This window comes from Vombatus ursinus, unplaced genomic scaffold, assembly GCF_900497805.2.
Source record: "Vombatus ursinus unplaced genomic scaffold, bare-nosed wombat genome assembly UNPS02014863.1, whole genome shotgun sequence".
Classification (NCBI taxonomy): domain Eukaryota; kingdom Metazoa; phylum Chordata; class Mammalia; order Diprotodontia; family Vombatidae; genus Vombatus; species Vombatus ursinus.
In genome coordinates, this window is record NW_020954641.1 from 30642886 (window position 1) to 30663592 (window position 20707).

At 39.7% G+C, this 20707-nt stretch overlaps 1 protein-coding gene across 6 annotated transcripts in view; it reads right to left on the reverse strand.

Annotated features, from left to right (window-relative positions):
* LOC114027700 (proton-coupled amino acid transporter 1-like) overlaps positions 1-20707 on the reverse strand; it is a 59558-nt gene that overhangs the window by 22383 nt on the left and 16468 nt on the right. For 4 of the 6 annotated variants that reach the window (XR_003567282.1, XM_027841779.1, XM_027841775.1 and 1 more), the window contains exons 3-10: positions 20248-20338; positions 18640-18728; positions 17804-17899; positions 16686-16770; positions 15975-16193; positions 8489-8587; positions 5441-5607; positions 3424-3593 (exon numbers count right to left, since the gene is read on the reverse strand). Coding sequence is in view for 5 of the 6 variants with exons in the window: in XM_027841779.1 (XP_027697580.1) it covers positions 3424-3593; positions 5441-5607; positions 8489-8587; positions 15975-16193; positions 16686-16770; positions 17804-17899; positions 18640-18728; positions 20248-20338 (1016 nt within the window). In the remaining variant the exon portion in view is untranslated. Of the gene's footprint in view, positions 1-3009; positions 3594-5440; positions 5608-8488; positions 8588-15974; positions 16194-16685; positions 16771-17803; positions 17900-18639; positions 18729-20247; positions 20339-20707 lie in introns of those variants that run through there. The other 2 variants (XM_027841777.1, XM_027841780.1) reach the window with 2 other exon arrangements.

Consider the following 20707-nt stretch of genomic DNA (forward strand, 5'->3'; position numbering starts at 1 on the left):
AGACTGAAAGCTCCTTGGGGTCAGGGACTATTTCATGTTTATCTTTGTATACCCAGCATAATGCCTTGCACAGAAAAGGCCCTTAATAAATGCTTGTTGAATGGATGGCTGATTTCGTGGCTTGCCATGGTCAAAGAATTCATTTCCTAGTAGCTAGTCTCCTGGAGATGTCAAGAGATATAGAGGAATCCCTGCCCTTTCTGCAGCACACTGGGTGGACTAACAGAAGATTTATCAGAGGTTGTGCATAAGAGACAACTCTTATTACTTGAATGTATAGATGGAATACCTGTAGGAATGAGATCCTTAGATCCACTGTCTTATCCAAAATATTAAAGAAGGTATGGCAGGACAATGGTTTATGTGAAAAAAAAAATGGTGGAAATTTCAGTGGGAATAAAATATCCATTTGAGTCAAAAATGTGACATGGCAGCCAAAAAAGCTAATGAGGTCTCAGCCTGTAGTAACAGAATCAATGTCTACAAGAAGGCCCACTGCCCTAGGCATACCCTGTTTGAAAGGTTGTGCCACATTTTAGGAGAGCACTAACAAGCTGGACCATGTCTAGAAAAGGGTGAGCATGTTGGGGAGGGCTAGAAAAAAATTTCATAGGAGGCTCAATTTGAAGGAAATGGAAATTATTAGCCTGAGAAAAAATTACTTACAGGAAAAACTTATCAGTCTTAGAACATCTGAAGGAAAGACTGTCCTGTGAAAGAGGGCTTAGCCTTGTTTAGCCTTGCCTGAGAGGGTACAAAGAGTGCAATCTATACAGATAGGGGAGGGATTTCAGCTTAATAGAAGGAAAAGTTATCTTCTATTTAGAACAATCCCCAAATTGAACAGGCCACCACCAGTACTGCTGAGCTTCCCCCCCAATCAACAGAGGTCTGTAAGCAGAGGCCAGATGGCCACGTGTAGAGAAAACTAGAGAGGGATTCTTGTTCAGGCGCTAATTCTGATTCCAACATTCTGTGATTCAGGGAAGCTTATGCATAATGCATGAGTATAATTTGGAAGAGTTCACCTTTTTTCCCCTATCCTGCTACAACAGGAATAGTCACTATCTTTCTTTCCTTTTTTTGGCTAAGTAATCAGGATTAAGTGACTTGCCCAGGGTCACACAGCTAGTTAAGTGTCAAGTGTCTGAGGTCACATTTGAATTCAGTTCCTCCTAACTCTAGGGCTGATGCAATATCCACTATGCCACTTAGCTGCCCCACTATCTTTCAATAACTCTTGGAAGAATGGAGCAGTGTGCCATCTCAATGAGGACATGTTCATTAGGACAGCTCGCGGGCCAGACCCCATAGCCGAGGCTTGAAAGAAGGAACAGATACAAGGTGTATGTAGGAATTATGGTTACAAACAGCTTTCTAGAGTTGTCCAGGTAGCAATCTTCCCTAATGAGATCATTAGAACTTCACCTAGGGAATATACCCACTTTCAAGACATAAGTATCTATTATTTTATCTCTGGGGTACTCCTTCTACTGATGTAGACCATTCTACATTTCTAGTTCCTTCAACTGGTCCTCATAAGGCAGGATATTGAGTCCTCTCACCATCTTGGTCCCCTCCCTATGAATGGTATCTAGCTTATGAATGTCTTTCCTATAATGTACTGCCCAGATATAACCCAAGGAGTTCCAAGACCCAAATACTCACAGCAGCACTTTTACTGTAGCAAAACACTGGAACCGAAGTGGGTGTGCACTGACTAGGAAATGGCTGAACAAATTATGGTAACTGATGGTAATGGGCCACTATTGCACAAGACTTGATGAATATAAGGACTACAGAGAAACCTGGAAAACTTGCTTCAATTGATATAGAGTGAAACCAGCAGAATCAGGTGGATATACAAAATCACCACAACTGTGTGAAAGAAAACGACACTAAAAGACATCCAAACTTAGATTAATTGTCACTAACTGGTCTTGGTTTTGAAGAACAGATGGTGAAACACATTTCCCTCCTCTTGGGAAAGGTCAGAGACGACAGGAACTGGATGTTGCATGTGTTGCAGATGGCTCTTTTACAAAATTGCTGTTCTTTGTTACAGCAAAAGGTTTGAGAGTGAGGAAGGTTGCCGAACTAGAAGTGTGTGTGTGTGTGTGTGTGTGTGTGTGCGCGCATGCGCGCACGCGTACACCACACTGCTTCTCCTATGTTTTTAATACCAGCTATTCCTCTGTGTGTATTTGTGTGTATGTATAAATACATACATGAACACATAATATACACGTACATATATGTACATGTTTATATATACACACATATACAGAGAGAACTGTGTTATAAAAAAAAGAGAGAGGCGGTAAGACAGTGCTGGAGGGCCAGATTTAAGAATCAGGAAGAACTGTCTGGATTCAAGCCCTGCCTCAGAGGCTCTCATCTGTGATTAGCTGGGCTAGTCACTTATGCTCTCGGTGACCCCAAGCAGCTCTCTAAGACTCTGAGTTACAGCAGAGTTGCTAGTCTGAAGTAAGAGTTCCCCATACCAATGAAATCAAGTCAGGACTCTCAAAACAGAAGACACACACACACACACGTATATTTTTTTTAGGCAATTGGGGTTAAGTGACTTGTCCAGAGTCACACAGCTAGTGTTACATGTCTGAGCTGAATTTGAACTCAGGTCCTCCTGACTCCAGGGCCGGTGCGCTATTCACTGTGCCACCTAGCTGCCCCCAGAAGACATATATGATGTATTTTTTTAAATGCCCAGAACTGAACACTGTAAAGTGAAGGGAGCAGAACCAGGGAACAATGTGTGCTAACAACACTGTAAAAATGAAAAACTTCGAAAGCTTTCAGAAGTCTGATCAGCACACTCAGTGATCAGCTATGACTCCGGAGGGTCAATGAGAAAACACCCTACCCCTTCTCTTGGTAGAGGGGAAGGGACTAAGATGCATGAGAAGACATACCTTTCTGAATGTGGCCAATGAGGCAATCTGTTTTGTACAACTGTGCTTATTTGTTAAAAGGGGTTTTTTGGTTGTTATTATGAGAGGAAGAGAAAATAAAGGTTTATTAAAAAAATGCTGAAACAAGACTGTGACTAGGAAAAAGGCCAGCAGCACTATGACCACCTTCACTGGGCACCAGATTTATATTCATACAGCATGTGACCATATTATCTTTAAGGCTATGACTGACATTAGAAATGAGATACCCAGTGCTCTTCCCCTAAGGAGACCCTGGGCTGCAGTTCCAGGCACCACATTTTAAAACATTTTATTTATTTTTGTGTTTTATGTGTTTTTGGTCCTGATCTATAATTTTCTTTGTGTAGGGAACTCTTTATATGGAAACTTACACTGCACTCTACCCTACACTCCACTATTAGCTGATAGCCTTTGGGGTTCAAATGCTTTGTTGAAACAGAAAACAAAAGTCACTGTGCCTTCTACTCACAGGTTAGACAGACCATGACTACGCGCACAGACAAATCTACCACCAACGCCCAACGCTCTGTCACTCGGGAGATGAAAAAAGGGATGATGATTTCTGCAGGGACGTAGAACTGCAGGGCATAGGTGAAAAAGATCCCAATGGAATAAAGCAGCTTGACAGACTGGTACAACCTACAGAAAGAAGCAAAGTGACTTGGTTATCTTAGGAAGTTTCTTCAATCTAGTTTTGCCAATTATTAACTTTGTGACTTTGGAGAAGTCTTTTAAACTCTTTCAGGCATAAATGTCCTCATCTATAAAATGAGGGAATTGGACTAGATGATTTCTAAGCTTCCTTCCAGTTCTAAATCTATGATACCATGAACCCAACACTGAATTCCTCAGAAACATCTGCTGAGCAGGGCATAGTGGTGCACACCTATAATACCTGCCATCTGAGGCAGAGGGTATTACAGAGGGTACAAGAATCAACAAATTAACAAGGGGACTTGGGGAATGAAAGAAAAGGTTTTTTTCTCAAGTTGATAGATAGTAGAAACAATCAATCATTTTAGTGCTTCAAGTTTCACCATCAGAAACAATAAGCAGGGGCAGCTAGGTGGCACAGTGGGTAGAGCACTGGCCCTAAAGTCAGGAGGACCTGAGTTCAAATCCAGCCTCAGACCAAACACTTGACACGTACTAGCTGTGTGACCTTGGGCAAGTCACTTAACCCCAATTGCGTCACCAAAAAAAAAAAAAAAGAAAGAAACAATAAGCAAATCAAACCAATACAGACACCAGCAACCCTGTGCTATATGGCAATAGCATCTGTGATATGTAACACATTCTTTTTCTTAATTTTTCCTGACCTCTCCACTCCTATTCCCAGGCTCAGTACAGAGCTCTTAAGTGTACAAACACTACTGATCAGCCAAAAATCAACTAAAGGTTACTCTGCATCTCAGGGCAATGAGCAGGTGTACCTCATTTTCTGCTAAAAGCTTCTCCCAAAATAATTACATGTTCTTAAAACAGAATAGTTGTGGATTTGAACTTTGGGTCTAGTATTAACATCACCTACTTTTTTAGAAAGCGTTTCAATGCTGCCCAACACTAATGGATATTTCAAAAAATTGAGCAAAGTGAGACAGAAAAGGACCCAGTGACTTGTTGGGAATTTCTTAGCAAGATCTTGACTCAGAGTAGAATGCTTTATTGCTTTTCCCTTAGCCTCCAGTCTGCTAGGCAGAGAAGTGAGAAACCAGATGAAGGTCATTAATTACATTTTCTTTATACCTATTTTTTTCAACTTCTGGAATGATTTTGAGTAAGGAAAGCTGGATTAACTCTCTAAATTCTTCTTCATCATCATCATCATCATCATCATCACTACTTAAATACCAAACAGCTTGTCTATTTTATGGACACTGGGTGTATCCTCTATACAGGATATATATATATATATATATATATATATACACTAAAAGACAATGACACAAATCACAGAGGATGAGAAGGCATGGAGGGGTTGCCCTCTACGTCATGGAAGAAGGCATGAAGGGAGTACTCAGAAGAGGAAATCACAGTTTCACCTCGGTATCAAAGCAAATAAACAAGAGTACATTTACAGATCTATTTATGACTTACATAATATCTCATTTTAGCCTCACGACAAACCTGTGAGGGAGGCAATGCAATTATGATACAACCCCACTTTATGGATGAGGACATTAACAGTCAATGAAGATGAGTTGTCCACAGTCACATGGTTAATGACAGAACAGACTTGTGGTTTCAAGTCTAATGCTCTTTCTACTACACCAGAAGCTTAGCATTGACGCCCCCAACATACCTGCTTCCTGAGAATTACAACATGCAAGCAAAGAACAAAGCCAAGCGTGCAATCCTATTGCTAGGAAGACACATGCCTATTTGTGACTTAGCCTTCCACCACATCAACCTTTTGCCCTAACTTCTCCTGAAAACACTCAAAACCACAGCCAATGAGTTTCTATTCTCCTTTATGATTTACACACCAGCAATTGGGCAGATTGAGGGTTATACTGGCTTGTATGGCTGCTCCAAACTGAAGGTAACCCAGGCATCCCAGGCTGATGTAGACCAGGGTAACGATGGTCATTCCCACATACAAGATGACTGGAAAATGCTGGGGCTCATTCATTTTATTTTCCAGGGGCAGCACCTGAGGACAAGACAAAAATACAAGTTAACATCAATAAAAATAGGCAACATTTTGATCCTTAATATTCTTGTTTCCCAAATACACCTTTGGTCTTAAAAACAGGTGGACTCCCAGTCTGATTTCTGTTCCCTGTGGAAAATAAGGAAAGCAATCATCTTCATTCCTATAGGATGGAAATTATCTATACTACCCCTCTATGGAAAGTGAGGAAAGAAATCCTCTTTATTTCTACAGCATAGAAATTATCCTTCTTCCTAATACTATTTGCTCTAGTCATTAACTCACTAAGCTTAACTTAGATTTTTTTTCTCTAAGGACCAGATAGTACTAGTTGAAGATTCTTTAACTAGGTCTTGATTCAAAGTCATTGCTCAGAACAAGGGAAACTTTCACACTGATGAAAGCAGGGGTGGTGAGGACTTAACAAGGCTTTTTAACAGGAAAGTCAAGTTTCCAGATTCCTCCTTGGATCCACTGGATCACGTGATCTCCTTTGCCACAATGGACACTACAACACTAGAGTCCTAGACTGGAAAGTCAGAAGACTGGGGCCAGAATCCTGGCCCTTCCCCTACTGAGCTACATGATCCCAGGCAAGTCACTACTTTTCTGGACCTCAATTGCCTCATTTGACAAATAGGGATGAATAAAAATACCTGCCCTCCTTTCTCCTTCACTAAGGCCAACTCTGATGCTTCATCACAGTGTGGAAGAAACCCTGGATGCTTAACGACTGTCAATGAAGCTTAAACTCCGGGCAAGTTCTACCACGCCTGAAAGGTATTCAGTATAGCCTGGCCAAACACTGCAAGTCTGATGTCTGAAGAGAATGAACACTAAAAGTGGAAGAGGCAGAAGAAAGTTGGCCACCAGCTGATGGTTTCTTAGTGGTCACAGCTGTCTTACACTGATAAAATCACAGATCTCTTGAAACACCACCTCTCTCACAGGGTTATTATAACAGAAATACTTTGAAAAAGTCAAAGTTGCATAAAAACATGAGTTCTTAATAACAAAAGAACAGAACATCAGTTGATCTCCGTAAAAGAGGAAGCAACAAAGGGCAAGACTTTGCCAGTTTTCACAAGTGGTCATCTATTAGATCTGGCTCAGTAAACAATGAAAGTCAACTCAAAGCAATGATTCTCATTTCCAAGAGACACTCTGATCGTATCAGAATACTCATTTTGCTCGAGTGTCTGAGGGCATAAAAGTGAGCAAGGTTATGCATTGGGCTTGGATTCCTTCTTTAGGGTCTTTTCTTTGGGTGTTAACCCTAGGCTTTTCAGCTTCAGCTTATCCCTTGCCCAACCTAGCAAACAAGGTTGCTAAATGAAAGGTTCTTAACCTTTTCTGTGTCATGGAATCCTTTGGCAGTCTGGTGAAGCCTTCTCAGAACAATGTTTTCAAATAATTGAAGGAGATGCTAAATTTCAGTTAGAGGAGAGTGAAAATAAAGATGTGATTCTGCCCTTTCCCCCCAATCTGAGTTCATCAGATACCTGAGGATGGACTAACATGCTAAACTATCACTCCATCTTCTTTCACAAACTGTTGTTAATACAATATGTCATCTGACGGCAGTGATCCTACTTTCATACATCTTCTTGTGCCACAGAGTGAGTGAACGCTCAGTGAATAGTTCACTATCAATGAGGGAAAATCTTCTGTTCTAATCAGCAGGAGACCCAGTGGTTTGCTAACTGCAAAATCAAGAGGGTTTTTGTGGAAACATCCTAGGGTGGTCCACATGATGATCAGTTGAAGAAACTAAGCACATTGAGCTTAGAGACGGGAAGACTGAAGCGGGGACACGATGATTTTCTTCAAATATTTGAAGATATGGAAGAAAGAATGCATTTGTCCTGCTTGTTCCCAAAAGGGAGAAACGATGACCAACGTCAAGAGGCCAAATTTGGTTTAACATAAGGAAAAGCTTCTTAGCAATTAAGAGCTGTTCAAGAAAGAAATGGGAAACCCCCAAAAACAGTGAGTTCCCTATCAATTATATAATCAAGCATTTACTGGGAGACTTCAAGCAAGAATTGGATAACCTTTTGTCAGGGAAACTCCAAAAGAGGTGAGTGTTTTACCGGCAGCATGGTGAATACAGTGTCAGGGCTGGAGTGAGGAAGACCAGAGTTCAAATTCGGCCTTAAGACACTTAGTGACTGTATGACCCTGCACAAGTCACTTAACTTCTGTTAGTTCAACTTCCTCAACTGTAAAATGGGGATAATAATTACACCTACTTCATGGGTTTGTTGTAAAGTTCAAGTGAGATAATATTTGTAAAAAGTGCTTAGCCTAGTAACTGGCACATAGTCAGTGCTATATAAATGCTTACTCCCTTCTCTCCTCTCTTTACTATGAATTGGACTAGATACCTACTGAGGTCTCTCCCAATTCTGTAATTTTATAACACTAATAATAGCTAACATTTATGTAGTGCTTTATCATTATTACTATCTCCATTTTGTTGGTGTTGTTCAGTTGTTTCAGTTGTGTCTGATTCTTTGTGACCCCAGAAGGAAGCAGGGTTTATTTCCTTCCTTACGAAGCCTGTGGTATTGTTTTTTTCTCAGTGCTGACAGGGGAAAGGTTGATATATATTAGAGATCAAGTAGGTGGTAAAGAAGGTAAAACTTAAGTGTTACTAAATCAATATGCAATTTGTCTTCAAAGATAGCAGATTTACTAAATTCCATACTGGAGAAATGGCGACTGAGAAAGAGATCTACCACAGAAGATCATTTCCAACAGGGATAGTCTTCTGGTATTTTCCCATGCATGATCTGGCCTCTAGAACACTGAATTCTTCACCAGAAAAGTATCAACAGTGCCAGGGAATATTCAACTTTAATCCCAACTCAATCCTTACCACTCCGATGCCTTCAAATGCAAATATGGCTGTACCAAAGAACAGGGGGTAGGTCTTCCAATTTGCTACCAAGGGCAGGTTTCTGGGGTCTGGAATTCCCTAAAAGAAACACAGATAGAAAGATGTCTTGATATTATAAAACCAGTCAAAAAAAAAAAAGGTCAGATATAGGATTTCTGAAGGGAGAAAGTAGGACATCAAAACACATTTAAATAAGATCAAAATTCAGATAAGATAGTCCCTGCTGTCCTGGAGTACATAGCTACCTCCCAGGGTTGTTGTGAGGATCAAATCAGATAATATTTGTAAACCTCTTAGCACTGTGCCTGGCACATAGTAAGTACTATATAAATGTTAGCTATTATTATTAAAACTTGTATAGACTAATGCAAAAAGTAAACTGATAAGAACTAGGAGTACATTTTATAGAATGACTAAAAAATGTAAAGGAAAACAACTGTGAAAAACCGTAAGAACTCTGATTGATGTAATGACCAATTCAGATGCCAGGAGCCTAATGGTAATGCATTCCTTCCACCTCTGGCAGGGAGGTGATAGATTAGAGGTGCAGAGTGAAACATCATTTTCAGACATGGCCAGTATGTTAATTTGTTTTGCTTGAATATAATTATTTGTTACCATGTGGTGGTGGAAGCACTGAGTGGCAGGTCAGTGGGTACTGGAAGCAATGTTTTTAAAAAAAAAAAAAAAAGAAAGAAAAAAGAAAAGAAAGTCAATGAAACATTTTAAAAATACACAGAAAAACGCAGAGGGGGACACAGACAAGCAAGGCAATTTTGTTACTATCAGGTTAAATTTAATATACACTTTAAAACAAAATTAAAAGTGAAAAATAAATTGACTACTACAATAATCTAAGTAGAAAGAACAACAACAAAAAATCCCCAATTGAGTACTGTGTAACTATAATGACTGAGCTCCAGCCTGAAGAAGAAAATCCATTGCCTTTCTTTCTTTGTAGAGTTGAGAGCTGAGAGTGTCAACTATTGCATGTTCTGTCAAATTTGGTCAATGTGTTCATTAATTTTGTTGAATTGCTTTTATTTCTCTTTCTTTTCTATGCTTTGTTAAAAAGGAATTTCAACCTGATCAGATGAGGAGAGGAATATATTTGGAAATGAAAGTGATATAAAAACAAAATATGTCAATAAAATATTATGGAAGGAATGAGCTCACCAACCTAAGAACTAGGAGGCCTAGACATTTAGACCACACCTTTGTACTCTGTCTCTAGGAGGGGACCATTCATTCAAAGAGAGCAGAACATAACAGATGAATAGTAAGCACTGCATTATTGTCCATTAAAGATTAAAAGAACCTAAAAGATGGTCTCCAATGTGTTATGTAAATTCTCTATGTAGGCTTTATGGAAGGACAGAGACAAGAACCTCATAGGATGTGAAGTCACAGTTAAGATGTTCACACCAATGAGATCATGGATCCATTGAAGTATTAAGCTGGGAGAATCTCATCATTCTCTAAAGCTACAGTTCTTAACTTGGAGTCTATTAACAAGATTTTAATATTTTGATTTTTCAAGATAACTAGTTTCCTTTGTAATCCCATGTGTATATATGTATGTGTGTATGTATGTATATATACATATGTACATATACATACACACACACACACACACACACATACATACACACATATTTGTTTTTTGTTTTTTTTTTAAGACTGGGCCTTCCTGTCTTGCCCAGGCTATAAGTGGAGAGGCTACCCACAGGCCTGATCCCACCATTCACTGACATGGCAGCTTTAAGCTGATGTTTTTATAACCTGGGTCAGTTTGCCCTTCCTTAGACATCCCAAATCTCCACACCCACCCCTCACTCCCACTCCCAGGGACTCACCTAATGTTCCTGTGACACTAAATTCCCTGTGCAATATCATTGTACTTAATGTGTTTTTGTGAAATTAGTACTGAACTTAGTGCAGGCACCCAACCGGCATAGCCTGTAGCAGCTCAAAATTCTCAAGCTGAACCAACTCCAACAAACAACTACCAACCTCCACCAGCCAGGCAGCTGGGATTACAGGCATGCACCACTAAGTCCAGCAATGTATTTTACTGAAGGTATTTAAAAACATGATTCTGAAAAAAAGTCCATAGGCTTCACCAGGCTGCCAAAGGTGTCCAGGACACAAAAAAGGTTAAGAACCCAAGGTAAGGTAGAGGTACCAAGACTGTCTGAAAGACAAAACTCAAAAACATGGGGCAGCTAGGTGGCGCAGTGGATAGAGCACTGGCCCTAGAGTCAGGAGGACCTGAGTTCAAATCCAGCCTCAGACAGATAACACTCACTACTAGCTGTGTGACTCTAGGCAAGCCACTTAACCCCATTGCCTCACCAAAACAAACAAACAAACAAACAAATCTAAAAGCGTGTCCAAAACACCAATAGCAAAATGCAAATTAAAACAGCTCTGAAGTTCTACTTTACACCCTTCCCTCTGGCAAAATTAACAAAAAAGGAAAATGACAAATACTGGAAAAGTTGTGAGAAAACAGGTACATTAATGCATTGCTGGTAGAACTATGAACTGGTACAATCACTCTGGAAACCAATTTAGAACTATGCCCCAAAAGCTATTAAACTGTGACCCAGTAATACCAGTGCTAGAGTTATACTACAGAGGGACTAAAGAAAATGGAAAAGGACCAATATGTACAAAAGTATGGAAGTTATTTTTGTGGGGAAAAAGAATTAGAAACTGGGGAATGGATGAACAAATTATGGTATACAGATGAGATAGAATACTACTGTACTTTACAAAATGATGAAGGGAATGATTTTAGAGAAACCTGGAAAGACTTGTATGACTAATGCAGAGTCAAGTGAGCAGAACTAGGGGAGCAATTTACTTAATAACAATATTATAAAGATAATCAACTTTGTTTTTTTAAATAGTATTTTATTTTTTTCCCCAGGTACACGTCAAGAAAATTTTTAGCATTCATTTTTATAAGATTTTGAGTTCCAAATCTTTCTCCCTCCCCTCCCTTCCCTTCTTCTGAAAATGGTAGGCAATTTGATATAGTCTGTACATGTGCTATAGTGTAAAAATACTTCCATAATAGTCACAGTTGTGAAAGATGAAACAGATCAAAAGGAAAAAAAAAAACACGAGAAAGAATAAAGTAAGTGAAAAAAATACACTTCAATCTGCATTCAAAGTCCATCAGTTTTTTATCTGGACGTGGATAGTATTTCCCTTCCTAAATCCTTTGTACTTATCTTCCATCATTGTATTGCTGAGAAGAGCTGAGTCATTCACAGCTGATCAAAAGATAATCAATCACAATCATCTAATACTCTAATAATCCCAATGATCATCAGTCTGGAAGACTCATGATGACATGTTCCCTACTTCCTGATAGAGAGGTGATCAACTTAGAGTGCAGATAGAGACATAATTTTTTTGGATATGGGCAACACAGTAAGTTGTGCCTGTTTGTAACATGAGTTTTGTTTTCCTTGCTTTCTCAACAGGGGGAGGGGGAAGTGGCAAGGGAAGAAGGAAGGTGAGAGAGAAAGAAAAGATAGATCTCTATTTGAAAAAATAATTTAATTATAAAGAAATAAAATTTTAAAAAGGTAGAGAATGATCCAACAGCGTAAGAAAACAATATTAGATGAAGGAAAGCTACTATAGGCACAGTCTATATAATTCTGCTCTCACAATTTCTTTACTATATCATTAATACCAATAAGCCAGTAATTAAACCCTGCCCTAATATCCCTAAACTCTGTTGTGATGTTGTTTAGCTAACTGTATATTTGTAATGTTCCTGTGACACTAAATTTCCTGTGCAATATCATTGAACCTAATGTGTTTTTGTGAAATTAATTAATAATATTGAGTGGAATATGCCTGTTATAATTAAGATGTCCTAATCACAGAATCATAGATTCTCCTGAGTGTACAACCAATGTATCCCCTAAATAAGCAAGGATTCCTTCTGCAACATATCTGACCAATGATTATCCTGCTTAAGACTTCCTGAGATTCATCACTCCCTGAGATAGTCCATTCTATTCTAGGGCAGTACTAATCGATAGAGTAAATTAACTACACTGAAGACTCACTATAACTCCATCTTCTGAGTCCACACCATGAGACTATTTCAAAAGTGAGACTACCTTAAGATAAACATTTTAGTACTTTAGGGGTCCAAGGTAATTAAAGTATCTTCCTTATATAAAATTCTGCTTTAGAGAGGGGAAATGTTAGTATAAGCGTAGCGTTCCAAGGAGTTACAAAAGAATTCAACTCTGCTCAAAGAATGATAATAGCTTATATTTTGATGGTACAATATGATTTATAAAGCACTATCCTCAAAACAAGCCTGTGAGGGAGGGAAAAGAATTATTTTTATTGTCCAGATTCAAAAAACAAGGCTTGCAGAGACTGGACACATGGCTTCCAAGTGACAGAACAAGGACCTGAAACTACATCTTTCTAATCTAAGCCCAATGCTCTTTCCACCATACCATGATGCATCTCTGATTCTTTTTTTTCTTCATTTTTAAAACATTTTTCTTTAAAGTTCTGAGTTCCAAATTTTATTCCTCCTTCCCTCCCCTCTCTCCTCCCTAAGATGGTAAGCAATAAGATATAGGTTTACACATGCAATTATGTAAAACATTTCCATATTAGTCATTTTGTATAAGAAGACAAATAAAAGAAAAAAATGAAAGAAAGAAAGAAAGTGAAAAATAGCATGCTTCGGTCTGTATTCAAACAGTGTCAGTTTTTTCTTTGGAGGCACATAGTATACTTCATCATTAGTCCTTTGAGATTGTCTTGGATCATTGTATCACTGAGAAAAGCTATGTCATTCACAGTTCTTCAATGAATAATATTGCTGTTACTGTGTACAACGTTCTCCTGGTTCTGTTCACTTCACTATGCATCAGTTCATGTAAGTCTTTCCAGGTTTTTCTGAAATAATCCTGCTTGTCATTTCACATAGGCAATAATATTCTGTTACAATCATATACCACAGCTTGTTTAGCCATTCCCCAATTGATGAGCATCCCTTTGATTTCCAATTCTTAGCCACCACAAAAAGAACTGCTATAAAGATTTTTGTACAAATAGGTCCTTTCCCCTTTTTTTTTGGAAGTCTTTGGGATATAGATCTAGCAGTGGTATTGATAGATCAAAGGGCATGCAGAGTTTTATAAACCTTTGGCATAGTTTCAAATTGCTCTCCAGAATGGTTGGATCAGTTCACAACTCCACCAACATCTATCTCTGATTCTCAAGAATCTATCCAAACCTGGGAAAGTAGTTTATAAGCCTCCAAATGAGGCTTTTCCTGATCCTCCTGCTAGTTGCTAATGTGTCTCTTCTGTAAAATGACCTTGAATTTACCTTGTATGCCCCGTTTCTGTATGTGCATATGTACTGTCTCTTCTAGTAGAACCTAAGCTTCTTGACTGTGGGGATTGTATGATTTTTATCTTGTATCCTCAGTGCCCAGTGCAGAGTCTAGCTTAGTAAGTGCTTAATAAATGCTTGATGATTGATTATTATAAGCCCAGAAGTGGGGAGCCCTACTACAGTTCAATCCAGTACATCTGAGTCAGCTCCAAGTTCCCTGGAAAGGCTCAAGAGAAATGGCAACAAAGTAGGGCTGGAAAGGTAGGCTGGAGCCTTGATTGCGAAGGGCCATAAATGCCAGTGTGAGGGCAACAAGAAGCCACAGAGAGTTGAAGAATGACATGATGCAACACATGCATTAAGAAATGTATTTTAGCAGATAACATGTGAAGGATGGATCAGAGAAGGGGTGAGCCTGGAAGCAGGGAGACAGTTTAGAAGGCTATGATAATAATTCTCCTGTGGGCCTGACCCAGGGTGGTGGCTGTAAGGGTGGATGGATGACAGACATGTTATGGAGGTAGAATTAACAAGATCAGATATGGGAACAGGGAAGTAGGAAGTGTCAGAAATGGATCTAGGGTTACAAACCTCAGATCCTTGCAAGAGTGCAGTAATTTCAATAGAATCAAGGAAGGGAGGAACAGGGGAGCCTAAAAGGAAGAGCAAGTCCAACTTCAACATGGTAAGAATGAGGTACAGAGAAGACAGCTTCCCAGAGTCAATGAATCAGTGACGTGAGAGACTACAACTGAATACCTCAATCTGGGAATTATCTGCATGCAGAAGATAACTGAATCTATGAGAAATTATCAGATCAGCAAGGCAGAGATGACAAAGCAAGGGCAGAGCCTTGGAGGACACAACCATCCTCAGGGAGCTGGAGATGAATGATGTTTTCAGCAATGAAGATTGAGAAAGAGTGGTCAGATAGGTATGAAGAGAACCAGGGCAGAGCAGCATCACAAAAGCCAATAAAGGAGAATACAGTCATCCCTTTCACATCGTGACTTTCCCCATCACGGTTTCAATATATCACGGGTTGGCATAAGAAATTAAATGGGAATTTTGGGGAGTTTTGCAGAAGCTACAGACAACATGAGAAGGCCAGCAGATGAAACAGAAAAAGTTTAGAAACTCAGAAATGCATGAAATATATGTACAGCATTATATAATATCAACATATTTTATCTTTTAATGCCACAATAATTCAGACTTCTTCTCCAGTATGAAGGGAGGGCCAAAAAATTTTACACAGACTTTCCAGATTGCAGGGGTGCTGCGCCTCTAGCCCCCATGATGTGCAAGGGATAACAGTATATCCAAAAGGAAGGACTATCTTCATAATTAACACTTCTATAGCATATACAATACAACAACCCTATAAGTCAGGCAATACAAATATCCCGGGCCCCATTTTACAGATGAGGAAGCTTAGATCAAATATATCAGGTTGACTCTCCCAAGGTTACATAGCTAGTAAGTATCTGACGTGGTTTTCAAATCCAGGTTCTGGTGCTCTTTCCATTATATTATGTAGCCTCTTTGTCTACCGAGAGTACTTGGTTCATTCTGGGTCTGAACCACATGCAAGAATTTTGTACTAATCTAGACATGGGACGTGTAAAAATGTCAAGGGAGAAGACAGCTCCCTCTTCCCTTATCAATGTTACTACATAGCTGGTCTATCAATTCACATCAGGTCAGTGAGCACAGTACACTAACCAATTTAAAGTGGTACGAAGATCAATTATAGCTGACACTAACTGGTCCGACACTGGCAGTTCAATCAGCCACAAACAGAGAACGCAAGCAGCCATCCTCTTCCTCACATCCCTCACCCTCTGATTTAACACAGGAAAGTCCCAAGCAGCCGTCTGAGGAAGTAAACTGTGTACTGTTGCTCCAAAAATGCTGGTGCCCCTAAATCATCAGACAGCAGCTTTGTGTCTCTTTCACAACACAACAGTACACAGATGGGAGGCTAAGAGGAACAAACGGAAAGGACTGCCACTAGATCTGGATGTCAAGCATCAAAGGGAACGGCCACAGGCCTGATCTGGACACATACCTGCACGATATGCTGATAGATCATGATGAGGCTGACCATCATGCTGATGTTGGCCAGCAACGAGAAGATGGACAGGGCTCGGAGGTTTCGGACAAACACCAGCAGCACCAGGAAAGGCAGGAAGGAGAGCATGTAGAGCCGTGAATCCATGGTGGGCGTCAGCACCACGGTCTCATTGCTTTGGCAGTTGTTGGTCGTCATATTGGCTGCTTCCACTACCTTCAGGACAGAAGGAAAAAACAGGAAAATTCTTTCAAAATTCATCAAGTAGAATTCAGTTAGAAAAACTTCCCCAAACAGGGTTGTGAGCTTGCAAAACAAAGCCTTGAAAGAATAGATGGAATTTCTAGGAGACAGTAATTTCCTTGAAGGAAGGGGTGATGCTTTATCTATCACTGCATTTCTTCCAACCTAGCAGAGGGCCTTGCATACAACAGGTAACTAATAAATGCCCTCTGAAGAGCTTTGGGAATAACAAAGACAACCTCTGCTGGCCACGGGCCTGAGACCAGTCTTTCCTGCAGATCAGAGAATTGACTAGACCTGGAGAAGTTCCTTCTGACCCTAACATTTTAGAATCCAAATTTTCTCTTTATAGATGTCCAAAGGACATTGGCCCTAAAAGGATGACAGCTACGTAAAAGGTTTAGCCTTTAGTCTTTTCACTAGGAGTTCAAGTGCAGAAGATCCACTTAGTTCTCTTCACCCTACCTGTTTAAAGTTGTCAGCCAGAAATACAAAATACACACAGCAAAAGCCCAGCTGAGTGACAATCAGGAAGAAGCTCACAATATGCCTACAGACAGAAGAGAATAAGAAGATTATTCATTTTTTTAAAATGAAGCATTTCAAAGGGAGAAAAAAAATTTATCAACTTAAACCTTTTACTATAAAACAATGTCAAATCAAGTCAACAAGCATTTATTACATCCCTGATATGTGCTAAACACAAGGAATACAGAGAAAGGCAAACAGTCCCTGCCCCCACATTCTAAGGGTAGGAGACAACATGCAAACAACTATTTACAAGGTAAATCGGAGGCAATCTCATAGGGAAGGTACAGCATGGAGAGAAATTGGGAAAAGCTTCTTGTAGAAGGTGGGATTTTAGCTGGGACTTTGAGGAATTCTAGGACAGACAAGTAAAAAATATATAGAGTTGGGAGATGGAGTATCGTGTGAGAGGGACAGTAAGAGGCTAGTTTGACTGGATTTCAGAGTATGTGGAGGGGAAAAGAGTGAAGAGACTGGAAGGGTAAGAAGGGGCTGGGTTAAGGAGGGTGTTAGAAGTCAGAGGATTTAATATTTGATCCTGGAGGCAATAGGGAGTCACTGGAAATACTGAGCAGAGGATGAATGACATGGGCAGCTGCGCTGTGAGAAATTATTGGGGGGGACGGTGAGGAGGGAGAGGGAGGTGAAGAGAATTTCTGTAGTTTAGATTATACACACTTTCCCCCTTTCAAGATAAAACCCAAACACAACACAAAACCTTTCCTTATCCTCCAACTGCTAATATCCTCCCTCCTAAACTACCTTGTATGTGACTAGTTTGTCTTTATTCCTTTTATTCTGTATATACTCATACAGAATACACTCACACTGTATATCCCCATTAAAACGAAAGATTTTTATAAGTAAGGAGTGTCTCATGCTTTCTATTTGTCTCCCAGAGTGTAGCACAGCACCTGGCACACAGTAGGCAATTAATAAGAGCGTGAGGATAGAGTAGTGTCACAGAATCCACACACATATACACATACTCAAAAGATACATTTCATATTACATCAATCAAGCAATAAAACTGTCAACAAGCAGTTATTAATTACCTTCCCCATAAGGAATGAGTCCGAAGCCAAGAGCTAGGGCTAGCTTCCAGCCCGTACATCACTGTTTCTCCATAGTCCACAAAGGGTTTGCGTAGCCTGTGGAAGAGAAAAAACCCAAGCTAAGAACTGGTTTAGCCCAATTACAGGAATCTGTAAAATCAGGGGAAGGAGAATGGCACTGGCAAAGCAGACCTGGCAACCCTTGGCGTGTACCAGGGTGTCAGACTCTTGATCCAGACAGCTCTTGAAAAGCATCTTATCTTGGGGGATGGGGAAGCTAAGATTCTAAGCACCACTCTGACACAGTCAAAGTTCATCCTTCCTGTCCTCTCCCTTAAACAAATTGGGAAACATTCTTAGAAGAGAAGCCCATTTACTTAAGGTCAAGAAGGATCAAACTGGCAAGAACCTTGGAGAAGAACACATAAAAGAAACAGTACAATCACTATTCTCTATTACTAATTATTAGTAATAGAGAAATATCACACTGGCCCCATTGCGGGACTGCCCTCCTCTCTATTAGGCAGTCACAAAACAGCTTCAGCACATACAGAACACAGAATTGGAATATGGTCTTGACCCAGTGTCTTAACTAAAAGGTCCCAAAACAAAAACTATGAAACACTCAGAAAGATATGGCTGAGTCCTAACAAATACATGTAGTATTACAACAGCTATATTCAAAGAGGTAAAGGATGTGCACTGATATAAGCTATATAAGCAATGAGCGTGAGTTAGAGAAGAGACAATTTTAATGAAGTTCAATGGGACTAAAGTTGGTCATTAAACTCCAAAGGATAAATATTCAACCAAGAACAGAAACAAATATGTCTTACCTCTGGCAGATGTGACGTGCACACTTCACCAAGATGCCCATACAGTGCACAGCCACAATGCCCATGACCAACAGACTGAGAGGACCCATCTGGAGAAAGGTAGTATAGGTGAGAAGAAAAGAGCAAAAATAACTTTAAAAGGTTAGTCATATAACTGGTTGAAATGTCACTGAGGTATCCACTACTTTGCAGAGGTTGGGGTTCATAGGTGTGGAATGTTACATGTAACTTCAGGATGTTTTTTTTAATGTTACTTGGTTTTGTTGAATTTCTTCTTCCTCTTTTTCTTTTTTTCTTGTTTTAAAAAATCTTTGCTACGAGGGATGGCTCTCTGGGAAACAGGAGGGATACAAGGGAAAATCTAGGCAATGTAAAAGTAAAAGTTATCAATAAAATCTATTTTTTTAAAAATGTAGTTAACACCAATTCCAAGTACAAAGTTTTTAGGCAGTCCTGGAGAGCAGAACATGGTAAAGATTGATTCTATAACATGGAAACTGGCCTGAACTTTAGCACTCTTTTGAAAATATCTAATCTTTTAAAGAAAAAGAAAATCTAAGACAGCAGCATTGAGCAATGACAGGGAAAGTTAGATAAGTAAGGATCTCTGATGACTCTAGAGCCGAAATGGAAAGGGAGGTTTTAAGGGTCAGCTTAAGAGCAATCACCAGACAAACTGAGTTTCTGGGACATCCTAAAGTCTAAAGGAAATTAGGATATCTCTGAACACAAACATCTACTCAGAGAACATCTTAAAAAAAAATTAAGAATCAATCATTTAGGAAATGGAATGGAATAGAAGAGATTAAAGAATAGAGAAGTTAGCCAAGAGCCTTTCTAGAAAATATACAGAATACTGATATTAAAGAGTCAGTACTCTCAGTATATACCATGCCTCCTACCCAGCAGCCATATGTGGAACTTCTTTTCTAGCAAGGGAGACAGAGTTATTCTAATTACTCAAAAAACAAAAACAAAAACCCTTTCAGATTAAAAATACTATGAAAACACAAGAAAAGTAAGATGATACAGCAACTAGAAGGCTACCCTTGCAGTCATAAGGACCTGATTCAAGTCCTGAATTTGATACATGCTGTGTAACCATGACAGTAAATCACTTAACTTCTCAGTACTTCAGGTAACGAATCTCTTAAGACTTAAGATGAGTTACCACGTGCATGTGTGAACAAGTTTCTATATTTGTTGTTCAGTTGTGTCTGATTCTTTGTGACCACATCTGAGGTTTTCTTGGCAAAGATACTTCAGTGATTTGCCATTTCCTTCTCTAGCTCATTTTACAATGAGGAAACTGAGGCAAACAGGGTTAAGTGACTTGCCTAGGGTCACACAGCTAGTAAGCATCTGAGGCTGGATTTGAATCTGGAAAAATGAGTCTTCCTGACTCCAAGCTGGCACTCGATCCTCTGTGCCACCTAGCTGCCCTACATTTCAACATTAGGAGTTCCTATATCTCTTAAATTCCTTATATTAATGAAATGATAGCTCTAGATTTAAAAAAAAAAAAAAGGCATAACAACAATCAACATCTCTGTTCTCCCAGAGTGTTGTGGGATTCTTCCCTCCTTCCTCAGTACAGATCCCTCTTACCAAGATCCCTGCATTCTTCACTGCCAGGGGCAGCCCTAGGAGACCTGTGCCAATATTCCCTTTCAATAAGTGGATCAAGGTCTGGAACCATCTGTAGTGATGAAGAGAGACAATGGAGGGTTAGAGTGGAGAAACGGGTATCCCATGCTTAACTCGCTGGCTGCAGCTCCAGCACCTGGTGGACAAAAACAAAGCAGCAGGTTAAGGTGTCCCTTGAGCTATTTCAGCATTAATCAGCATTGTCCTCTCTTAGCACACGTAAAGCCTGTGCCAACGACTAAGGTGTGTGTGGGAGAGGCCAATCAACATAGTACCAATTATCCAATACAAGCACCTGAAACTTAACTGGAAAGACAGTCCTAAGAATGAGAGATGAGGGATAAGAACTCTCCATTCGACAAAAACTGCTGGGAAAACTGGAAAAGAGCATGGCAGAAACTAGGTATAGACCAAAATCTCA